General features: G+C 42.5%; 1 protein-coding gene across 1 annotated transcript in view; it reads left to right on the top strand.

Annotated features, from left to right (window-relative positions):
• Positions 1-12,444, top strand: part of gatad2b (GATA zinc finger domain containing 2B) — a 42,359-nt gene that overhangs the window by 19,360 nt on the left and 10,555 nt on the right. The window contains exons 2-3 of the mRNA XM_037693600.1: positions 4,895-5,275; positions 11,053-11,182. Of these exons, the coding sequence (XP_037549528.1) occupies positions 4,896-5,275; positions 11,053-11,182 (510 nt within the window). The 5' untranslated portion in view covers position 4,895. The remainder of the gene's footprint in view (positions 1-4,894; positions 5,276-11,052; positions 11,183-12,444) is intronic.

Genomic DNA, 12,444 nt, shown 5'->3' with positions numbered 1-12,444 from the left:
GGTGTCCACTCGCTGTAGGTGTCCACTCGCTGTAGGTGTCCACTCGCCCATCTGCTGTTTGACGTTTAATTTTTCTGAGCGTGTGACCAGTGTTTACCTCGTCTTGTTGTCCTTGTGCCACCGTGGTTTTACTTGAGCTATTTTTACACATTTATTTCACCAGAAGCTATGGTGGAGGGAGGGTATACTGTGCACGTGTGCGTGCGTGAGCGACAACTTAACCGTCTTTATATTATGTAAAGGCAGTCTGTGGTCTTGATGATCCGGAGGAGGGGGGTGGGGGGTGAGCGTTACTGACGTGTGGCACAAGGCTAACAGCGATTGGCTCATCGGCGCCATTCATGGCTCGGCTCCTCCAGCTCATTAAAGGTGGAGACTCGGAGGAGACGCATGTGTTTCTTTCAGCAAATGGAGGCGAAGACTCGGCTGCCGTGTCACAAGTCAGTCAGCAGGCAGGGGCCCGGGGGCCCGGAGCAGACAACCCCGGGGGGAAAGTGGGTATTTTAGATGCTTCAGCTCAAAAGAAACCCCAAAAATTTCCTCTTTTTTTTTTCATGCATTTAAAATGTATATAATTTTATTTATTTTATTTGGGTGGGAGTGTTCCAAAGCCACCAGCAGCTTTGGCCATTGAACTGATCTTTTCTTTCTCTGGACTACAAAAACATATAAGAGCCACACAGAAGGAAATTAGTTTTTTGGTATTGAGATTATAGTTGTAATGTTGGGATTAGATTATGTTAAAATGTCAAGAGAAACATATAAATGCTCTTTAAAGACTAAGCTAGAGGACGTGAACCCCACTGTGCTCCTGAACTAGACTACTTGTTCTGTTTTATATTCTTCCATGATAAATGTCTATAACAAAGACATTTTTACAGATTTTGAGCTAACCCTTGGTAAATGGACTGTACTTGTGTAGTGTCTTTCTATCTGATCAAGACACTCAGAGCTCTTTACAACAATCTGTGCCTCATTGACCCATTCATACAGCTCTATACATCTCTGCACAGCTAATTGAACAAATCATTCTAAAGAGACTAACCAGAGCTTTATCACATTCATACACTGATGGGACACACATCGGAGGCTATGAGGGGTTCAGTGTCTTGCCCAGGGACACTTCGACATGCGACTGCTGGTGGATTTGAACCCCCAACTCTCACATTGGAGGACGACTGCTCTAAGCACTCGGCCACAGCCGCCCCGGTAGTATCTGAGTCATTCACAGCAAATGTACCGAGTCTCACATGTTGCTGTATCACATGAGATCATGTTATTTTCAAGGTTGAACCAAAACAGCTACAACTGTCATTTGTAACATGAAGTATCTTCCTGTAAATGTCAGGCATGAAAGGCGTGTGACATGTATTCCTTGTGTTTTATTCTAGCTGAGGGCCCTGGATCCAGTTTTCTTGTAAAACAACTCGGGCTTCTGTGAATATTTATCATAATTAATGGCGTTGACTATGATAATTTAACGTTTTCAATGAAACCATTGTTTTTTAAATTAATGTATCCTTTAATTCCCTAAATGTGTGGGCTAAACCAAGTCTTATCAGTGGTGTGCTCTGCATGCAGCAGTAAGGCGTGGGGTTCGTTCAGCCTCCAGTATTTGAAGATTCAACAGGAAACTGGGTGTCTGCTTCATTAGAGCTGGTTTATAAAAGGTCCAAAGGATCTCGTCTGGGAGAACTTGAATTCAGCTGATAACGGGTGGTTTTAGTCTCTGCAAGGTCTCCTGGGCCTACCCCAGCAGCACCAGAGGGGTGCACTGCACAGCAGCTATGATGAGCTGTCGCAAAGTAAAGTAGTGATATTTGTTTTTTAAGCAGCTAAATCCACGTTCTGAGGGTACACGGGCTGTCTGCTACATTTTCCAGTTAAAACATGTTTGAGAAAAGTTTGAGACTACATTCAGGGCCAGGTTTACTAACACTGTGCCGGTGTTCTGATGATTTGTGTACCCCCGTCGAGTTGTTGTTCTACGTTATTCATGTAACTGAGTTAAAGAAGAGGTCAGCTTAATTATAGTCGGTTTACTAAAGTTTGTTAGAGCTGTCCTGATGCATGCTCAATAATTCAGGCAGATAAATCCAACAAGGTTAATCACTAAACAGCCAGAAGGATGGCCCATCATCACCAGGCCAGCACTCTGTGGTCTGCAGGCCAGGGTCACTCTTTCAGGGATGAAGATGTTCACATCCTTGATAGATGATGATGGTTTGAGAGATGAGTGAAGGAAGCCATCTTTGTGAAGAGGAACGGGGTGGAGGCCTCCGTGTCCAACTCTCCTCTTATTGCATCACTCTGTGAATAGCAAGCAGCCATCAGGGCACGAACAATGGTCGTTAGGCTCATGGTCCTCTGTTTTCATGTGAACAGCTACTTCTGGATGTCAACATCAAACTGGTTGATCCACCATGAGAAGGTGCTGTTTATGAGACTGAGTTTGTTGCAGCTCCTCAGTCTGAAGAAGAGTTTTGGTTAAACGCTTCAACAAGAAGAATCCATCAGAGGACCTGACTTTACTTTGTTCGATTTGTTAGAGCGGATTAGTCTGCGGAAGTCCAGGATCTGTAGAGACGCTTTATTTGTCTGGAGTCTTCAGATGTGTCTGTTCAGGAGCAGGAAACGACTCCATTCAGTGGGTATCTATAGACCCATTACATTTAGTAAAAATGAGTTCAAATAAAACAATCCAGATATGCACAGCTGGAAGCTGCTACAACCAATAAATGTCTCTAAAACCTTCGTCAAATGCCTGGGAGACTTGTTTAGACCAGCAGTTCTCAAGCAATGTCTCAAATTTATTTTACACCCCCCCCGGCTGGAACATGTAGTATTTGAAACTCGTGTTGCAAAGCATTGTTGCAGCCCAGACCTATTTTAGGGACACACTGACCAATTTATCTGATTTTTCTTTTTTCTTTAACAAAGTCAGAAAATCGAGAGTATGTTATCACTAAAACTACTTCGTCAAACGTGAGTAACTTCATGCAAGTTTGCTCACTGTGGCGACCCCTGAAGAACGGAGCGGCCGTTTATTTTATTTTGAAGTTATTGCTAAAATGGAGCGCGCTCATCTTTTATTGTTGTTGTGTGTTAGTTTCACGTTTTGTAGTTTGTCATAAATATCTGCAGACTTCACTTCTACACTGGATTATACCAGAATTAAGAAGGGTTCAAGTGTTTGTCTGCACCCATCTGGTTTATGTAGTAACATAACTGTATAGTGATAACGCATGTAATGATAATAAAAGTAATATAACTTGAATCTTTTGCATTCATTCTAATTACCGTATTTTTCGCTGTACACGTCGCATTAGTCCAAATATGTTTAATAAAGTGGAAAAATCCATAAATACGTCAAATCTATCAGGCGTCACCGCTGACAACCCTGAAATGTGGGCCGGTGTTGTGCCAAAAATCAACTGGCTGCCAAATGGCGACTGAGAGCGTGCATGGGAGGACTTGAACAAGAATTTAACAAGATTAACACTAGAAAAACAATCATTTCTTGGCTCCAATTATAGAAAAGGTGCGTCTTAGTCTAACTTTTGCTTAATAAATGCACTTTGATGGTCGAATCTGCTGCATTTCAAATCTCGATACGCAGAAGTGGGAACGCGCAGAGGGCGACTCGCTGCTCATTTCTTCGAAATTTAACAAGATAACCACCTAAAACAATTATTTGTTTGCTCAACTTTATATTAAAGGTGTGTCTCAGTTGAACTTTTACTTAATAAATGCACTTCAATGGTCAAATTAGCTGCATTTCATCGGAGCGACAGTGAAATGAAGCTGATTTGATGTTTGCTCCAAGCAGCGAGCAGAACAAAGTCTATGGCAAGCCGATTGTGTCATAAATAACCACTTATCTATTACATGATACAACGGCACGCCATCTAGTGGCTGAAAATGGTAGTGCTCAATATTTTCAGTCAGAATGAATGAAAACGGTCATATCTCAGCCAAAAATTGGTTTATAAATATGGGAAAAACATAAACACGTCGCTTCAGCGTATAAGTCGGACGGCATGCAAATTATGCAAAAAACTGCAACTTACATGGTGAATACAGTAATCTATTTACTTGTATTATTACCAACACCAGTCGTGCTGTTATTTAATGTTCAAATACTTTTAGCCACACAAAAGACCATAATTTTCAATTTTAACAAATCTTGTGTTATTGCCTTCAAATAACTTAAGTACCTAAATATAAAATAATTAACCCTAATTATATAGAAGTAATAAATAACTTGAATAACTTTTATATTCAAAGGGGTGATACAGTATTTAAAATATAACACAAGTAGTCAAAATGACTTGAAATATCCATTTTGATTAGTCAGACTTAACTTGTTGACTTTATTTCACTCACAGGGAATAAGATTAGAAAGATTTCAGCTTCAGAGTGTTTCATGAATTAGTTGATTTTTGTGGTCCATGGCTGGGGGTTCGCAGACAATTTTCTTTCTCCCATACCGTTCAAGAACCCCTGGATTATACGGTTCTTGTGCCCGCCATACTGTGTGTAAGAAAATGATAAACCTTTAAACGTCCAGCAGCAGGGGCATGACGGTGGAAGATCAAAGGAGACATGTGACCTTGTTTCCCAGATTGACCCAGTTTCCTGGTCTTCTTCAGACCTGTTTGTCTTCAGCAGCTCGTCTTCAGTTGTTGCGAACTTGTTGTGGACCGACAGTCCTCCATGAGTTACGTTTGTTTCAAGACGGGGCTGGTCTGTAATTCAGACAGACTCTACTCTGTGACCTTTAACATGTTAAAACACGTCACCAGGTCTTACCATGTATGAAAGGTGTGGATGGTTGGGCTTCTTTTAGTGTTTGAACTATGAATAAAACAAAACATTTGTCTGTCTCCCACAGGATGGAGCGGATGTCCGACGACGCGCTGAGGCTCAATCTGCTGAAGCGAGGGTTAGAGTCCCCCAGTGAGCGGGAGGAGGCGCTGTCCAAGCGTCTGAAGATGGAGGGCCACGAGGCCATGGAGCGCCTCAAGATGCTGGCGCTGCTCAAACGCAAAGACTTGGCCGACCTGGCAGCCCTCGAGGTCCCCGGGACGCTGGGAGATGGGAAGGGCCCCGGAGCCAGCTCCCTCCACCACCAGAGCCTGATGGGGGCCGCCTATGAGGAGAAGCTGAACGGAAGTCTTCGGCTTGGAGGCCACAGCGGCCACGTTGGACAAAGTAAGAACGGGAAGGAGAACATCATGGACGAACCGGTGGACATGAGCGCCGGCAGAAGATGGTGAGAATTTCATTTTTACTGAACCCTGTGTCGGTACAGGATCAGAAGTTTACATACACCCAGCATGAGCTTCGATGTCCGAATAATTTTGGACTTTAAATGGTTGATTTGAATCGTTTATTTTCCAGGGAGGAATTATACAGCGTAAAACTTGAACCAGTTTAAAAACAAGAGTTTGTGTGAAATCCGAGAGACTTTTCTGAACAAATTACTGAAATAAAAATAGATGGCAAATGTTTGAAAATCTCATGAACCCGTATTTTATTCACAATGAAACATAAGAAATATATCAAATGTTTAAAGTTTAAAAAAAAAAAGCGTAAAACATTTTGTGAGGACAGGGTCAATTCATAGGCGTTGCAAGTTGTGTGGACATTTCAGTAGGCAGGGTGCTCAGTTCTGTTGACAGGATCGGGCGCCTTCCTTGGATAACGGCAGTGGAAACACTGCAATATCTGATCCCTCCCCAGACACAGTGGACATTGGGAGATTCTTTACAAAGAAGCAACACAGTTGGTGAAGTAGCAGAGACTCTCAGAGCTCTGCTGCCAGAGGTACGTGCTCTGTTCAAACAAGGAGAGCTGTTGGTCAGGCTACTTCTTGTTGTGCCGTGATCTTGAGCGCAGAAAAACTTCAGAAAGAAGTTTTAGTGCTTCAGGCTTAAGACATGGCTTCACTTCTCCATGAAAGAGCAACATTTGAACTATGTAGCTGTCTGCCACATACACCAAGATAGACTTGATCAGGTGGACATGAAGGAGATTTGCCAGTCTTTGTGTCTGTAAATGACAGAAGGCGGCTCAGTTTTGGAAGCTTTGTCTAATATGAGCAGGAAGAACTTGTTTTGTTTTGTCTTTGCCCTAAGATTAGAAAAGTCCAACTGATGGTGTTACAGAGAATACCTTAAAGAAGAAATATGTTGGGGAGAAAGAAGCCAAGTAAGAGTTTTCTGGAAAGTAAAATTGGGAAAAAATCAGTGTATGTGGAAGGAACAGTGGAAAGGAAAACAATGGCAGATGGATGTTTCCTGATGCATGCTCAATAATCCAGGTAGAAAAATCTAGCACAGTTAAGTCAGGTCCTCTGGATGGATTTAAAAAATAAAAATCTTGTTGAAATATTTTGTCTTTTATTCAAAAGACTTCTTCAGTCTGAGGAGCTGCAACAAACCAACAGCACCTTCTCAGAGTGGATCAACCAGTTTGTTGTTGACATCCAGAACTAGTTGTTCACATACTGTGAGGACCATCAGCCTAACAATGGATCATTAGCACACTGATGGCTGTTTACTATTCACAGAGGGCTGAGTGATACTAGCAATCACAGCATTGTAAGAGGGGGACAGTTGAACCCGGAGGCCTCCACCCCTGTTTAATGATGGACGGTTTCTTTTCACAAAGATGGCCTCCTTTACTCCTCTCTCAAACCATCGTTCCTCTCTGTCCAGGATGTGAACATCTTCATCCCTGAAAGAGTGACCGCTGGCCTGGAGATGAGTGTAGACTGCAGAGTCCTGGCCTGATGATGTTGATCTTCTGTGCTGGGCCATCCTTTTGGCCAGTGGCTGTTTAATTTCCCCGATGTAATACTGATCACCCTCCTGACACTGAACAGCATACACAACATTACTCTGTTTGTGCCGGGGGACTGGATCTTTGGGATGAACCAGTCTTTAATGTATTTTGGGGTTTAAAAGCCACTGGGACGTTATGTTTAGAAAATAAACGTCTCAGTTTCTCTGATACTCCCTCAACATATGGAATGACCACTGGTCTGGGTCTGGGTTCCTCCTTTTCACCTGTTGGCTGACTGGAGTCCTGTTTGGGTTTCTTCTCTGCTTTCAGGAAGGCCCAGTTAGGATATCCACATTGCTCTAGAGCCTGTCTTGTGTGGGATTTCTCCTTCTGCCTGGCTCCTGAGCTAGTGGGGACGCTGTCTGCTCTGTGGTACAGAGTCCTGATGACTCCTAACTTGTGCTCCAAAGGGTGATGGGAGTCAAACTGCAAATACTGGTCTATGTATCTGTGGTCACCTCAGTTTGCAAATGTCCTCTCTCAGAGACTGAGACCTCACAGTCCAAGAAAGTCAACCTGCCATTTTTTTCATCTTCTCGTGTGAACTTGATGTATTTATCCACAGAGTTGATGTGGTCAGTAAAATGTTGGACTTCCTGAGATTTAATTTTAACCCAGGTGTCGTCAACATACCTGAACCAATGACTTGGTGGTGTCCCTGAAAAGGACGTCAAGTCTCTCTTTTCTACCTCCTCCATGTACAGGTTGGCAACAATAGGAGAAACTGGAGACCCCATAGCACACCCATGTTTCTGCCTATAATATTGCTCCCCATATGTGAAGTAGGTTGACTGCAGGCACAGTTTCAAGAGTTGACACAGTTGTTCTGTGGAAAGAGTGATGTGACATCAAAGAGACCATTGTTTCATCAGTCTCCATGATGACCTTCTTCTCGCTGAGTGGTAGCAGCTCTACCAACTGCACCACTGTGCCGTCCTATGGAGCCATGTTGCTGTAATGGATGCAGTCTGCTGTTTAACATTGTCTTGCTGAAATTAGCAAGGTCTTCCCTGGACTGGACATGGTCTTGATGGGAGTGGATGTCTTTCTAAATTCTGAATAAAATCAGTTTTACATAAATGGTTATCTTTCCAGATGTGTAAGTTACATACAGTGCCTTGTGAAAGTATTTGGCCCTCTTGAACTTTTCAACCTTTTGCCACATTTCAGGCTTCAAACATAAAGATATAAAATTTTAATTTTTTTGTGAAGAATCAACAACAAGTGGGACACAATCATGAAGTGGAATGAAATTTATTGGATGTGTCAAACTTTTTTAACAAATAAAAAACTGAAAAGTGGGACGTGCAATATTATTCGGCCCCTTTACTTTCAGTGCAGCAAACTCACTCCAGAAGTTCAGTGAGGATCTATGAATGATCCAATGTTGTCCCAAATGACTGATGATGATAAATAGAATCCACCTGTGTGTAATCAAGTCTCTGTATAAATGCACCTGCTCTGTGATAGTCTCAGGGTTCTGTTCAAAGAGCAGAGAGCATCATGAAGACCAAGGAACACACCAGGCAGGTCCGAGATACTGTTGTGGAGAAGTTTAAAGCCGGATTTGGATACAAAAAGATTTCCCAAGCTTTAAACATCTCAAGGAGCACTGTGCAAGCAATCATATTGAAATGGAAGGAGTATCAGACCACTGCAAATCTACCAAGACCCGGCCGTCCCTCTAAACTTTCATCTGGAACAAGGAGAAGACTGATCAGAGATGCAGCCAAGAGGCCCATGATCACTCTGGATGAACTGCAGAGATCTACAGCTGAGGTGGGAGAGACTGTCCATAGGACAACAATCAGTCGTACACTGCACAAATCTGGCCTTTATGGAAGAGTGGCAAGAAGAAAGCCATTTCTCAAAGATATCCATAAAAAGTGTTGTTTAAAGTTTGTCACCTGGGAGACACCAAACATGTGGAAGAAGGTGCTCTGGTCACATGAAACCAAAATCAAACTGTTTGGCCACAATGCAAAATGATATGTTTGGTGTAAAAGCAACACAGCTCATCACCCTGAACACACCATCCCCACTGTCAAACATGGTGGTGGCAGCATCATGGTCTGGGCCTGCTTTTCGTCAGCAGGGACAGGGAAGATGGTTAGAATTTATGGGAAGATGGATGGGGCCAAATACAGGACCATTCTGGAAGAAAACCTGTTTGAGTCTGCAAGAGACCTGAGACTGGGACGGAGATTTATCTTCCAACAAGACAATGATCCAAAACATAAAGACACATCTACAATGGAATGGTTCACAAATAAACGTATCCAGGTGTTGGAATGGCCAAGTCAAAGTCCAGACCTGAATCCAATCGAGAATCTGTGGAAAGAGCTGAAGACTGCTGTTCACAAACACTCTCCATCCAACCTCACTGAGCTCCAGCTGTTTTGCAGGAAAAATGGGCAGAATTTCAGTGTCCCCATGTTCAAAACTGATAGAGACAAACCCCAAGAGACTTGCAGCTGGAACTGCAGCAAAAGGAGGCGCTACAAAGTATTAACACAAGGGGCCGAATAATATTGCACGTCCCACTTTTCAGTTTTTTATTTGTTAAAAAGTTTGACACATCCAATAAATTTCATTCCACTTCATGATTGTGTCCAACTTGTTGTTGATTCTTCACAAAAAAATTAAAATTTTATATCTTTATGTTTGAAGCCTAAAATGTGGCAAAAGATTGAAAAGTTCAAGGGGGACGGATACTTTCACAAGGCACTGTATGCCATAAGTATTATTGCACCCCCATACCATCAGAGAGGCAGCTGTTTGGACTGTGAGCTGGTGCTGGTATCTTAGATACTTAGAAAGTGTTTCTTTTTATACTTTATATTTTTGCTGTTTTTGGGTGTAACTGGGACCTTGAGTACACAATTTTGTTCCACGTCATGTACCACATGTGATGTGAATGAAAATAAAGAACCTTGAACTTGACGGGCTGGATGGTCCCTCTCCCATGTATTTCACATTTGGATTTGTTTGACCACAGAACCTCAGTCCAGTTGAAATGAGCTTTGGTCCAGAGAAGATGGCAGTGCTTCTGGATGTGTGGCTTCTTCTCTGCCTGATAGAGCTTTAAGCAGCATCTGTGGATGAACTGTGTTTACAGACAGTGATCTGTGGAAGTGTTCTGAGCCCAGAACAGAAACAGACCTCAGTAGATATACAGTACAGAAAGTAAAACTACAGTACTCGATGTTTAAAGCTTGTTGGGTGATGTTCAAAAATAAATTAATTTGCTGTCTCACGACATTAAATATCTGTGACCAGCGAGCCCTGGGGCCGCATTCAGCATGTCCACTTTTTGAAAATCGTTGCCCGTTTTGTGTGCATGGCTTTCAAAACTGTATTTTAGGCCGTGCTCATCTTTTTGTTGCCCATCTCCTCCCTCATTGTACCCACCTTTACATCGACAGGAGTACACGTTTGAAATGAAGATCATACGTTTGGACCGTTTCTGAGTATTTATCCCTCTCTGGCATAGATTTTAAACATTGGGACTGCAGTGTGTGAAGTACAGCTCCAGCACTGTGAAACTTACAGAAACTAAACTGAGAAGTGTTTGAGATGTCAACATTTGTGACTCTTTTAAACTAAATTTTGCCTCAAATTATTTGAACAGGTTTGATATTCAAGCCTTAAGCCTTCAACAGAGGAAACTGAAAAGCGTCATGAACATTTTGACATTTTGGACACTCCTTTGTGATGGGTGGTTGTGAAATATATACTGTCTATGTACTGTATGTATGTGTTTTTATTTATATATGTACTGCTGTGTATAGGGATGCACGATATTATCGGCATGGCATTGGTATCGGCTAATATTAGCAATAAAGTTAAATATCGGACATCGGCCATTCCATCAAAATAACTCACCGATATAAAAGGTGCTGTTTTAAGGTAATTTTTAATTTAAAAAACTGTCATGTATATCTATTAATGCACTACTACCAGTGCTTATATTTATACAGTAGTCTCATTGAGTCATGAGGACTCTTACAAGAGACCTGTATGATGTTTGAGTAATTCCTGCGCTGCTGGTGGTGTTACATCCATCTCCTCCTAAACGTTTTAAACTTTGAGTTAAAGCTGAAGGACGTCTCTGTCCCAGAGTTTCATGTCATTCGATGAACGTGTCCATCAGGTTTTACTAAAGTTGACGTAACATTTCATTTTTCTTGTTTTGCCACTTAGTGAGGCTGAGCGAGCCAGACAAACCCCGTCTCCAGATATCATCATCCTGTCAGACAACGAAGCATCCAGCCCCAGAACAACACCTCGACCCGATGAGCGTGTGCAGCAGGCCAACCTGGACATGTTCAAGGTAGTTCACCTGCATCACCTCTGCTTCTTGTTTTCGACCTGAATGTGTCCGAGTCCAGCTGCCAACATGACACTCTGTGACTTCTTGCTTCCAGAAGTAGATGCAACAACTTGTCTCACCATTTGAGGAACTCCAATGAAAAAATAAATGACAAAATAATACAATCAGAAACTTTTACAGTTTGAAAAACTGCTGAAGTTTGCTCACAATGGATCTTCATTTCTGTATTTTCTGTGAGTGCAGTTTCAACAGATGGAGAGTGATTATCAACTAAAAGCCCAGAAAAAACACACATTACATAAAAGTAGCTCAGTGCTTCAGCTTCAGCTCCCTTCACAGACTGGACCGAGGTCTGGAGACGAGCCTGCGGCCTCCACAGGCCTTCATGGCTTTCATGGGCTGTTTTGTACTCCTTTGTTGTGTTAGTGGTTTCTTCTTGTTCTCCATCTTACTGGAAGACTCATCCATGACCCATTGCAGTTTTCTGGCTCAGGCTGGACAGTTCTTGATTTCTGTTGTACATGTTATTGTTCATTGATCCCCCGGCGTCTCCTTATTGAAAAAACAGCCCAAAACGTCAGACTGTGGGACTGATGTCTGCATTTTACTTAGCATTTCCCTTCCTCCATGAAACCCGGTCAAGATGGTACCAAAGAGCCGAGTCTGAGTCATTGATGCTTCCTGGCCTTCCTGAGGGTCATGGGGATCTGGTGTCGGTGTTCTAGGTCAGCGGTCCCCAACCTTTTTTGCGCCATGGACCGGTTTAATGTCACAGTATTTTCACAGACCAGCCTTTAAGGTGTGGTGGATAAATACAACACAATAAAATAATATAAATGTGGCATAAGAACTGTTTTTTCTAAATATAATAATAAAACGTGAATCCACTGTGCATGCAGCTTTATTATCAGCATCTTGTAACATAGCGTCAACATCTTAACACGATTAACACCCTCTCAGCCCCACACTGTCTGGTCGTAATGGTAAAGGTTAAACATGCCTTCAACACAAGATGCACCACTAAAACAAATATGAAGTGCATGAAAAGTACAACTCACCATAACGCTAAATCAGTGGGAGCTCTGAGCTCGTTTCTCTGCAACAAGACGGTCCCATCTAGGGCTAATGAGAGACAATGACACCCCAAGTGTGTCGCTTATGTCCAGTCTGCTCCGTAATTTTATTTTGGTTGCTGTCACTACAGAAAACTCTGCTTCACAAACCCTGCTTCACAAACCCTGCTTCACAAACCCTGCTTCACA

This window comes from Nematolebias whitei, chromosome 19, assembly GCF_014905685.2.
Source record: "Nematolebias whitei isolate Nwh7 chromosome 19, NemWhi1, whole genome shotgun sequence".
Classification (NCBI taxonomy): domain Eukaryota; kingdom Metazoa; phylum Chordata; class Actinopteri; order Cyprinodontiformes; family Rivulidae; genus Nematolebias; species Nematolebias whitei.
The sequence above is the reverse complement of the archived record's forward strand: the minus strand, read 5'-3'. Positions and strand labels throughout refer to the sequence as shown.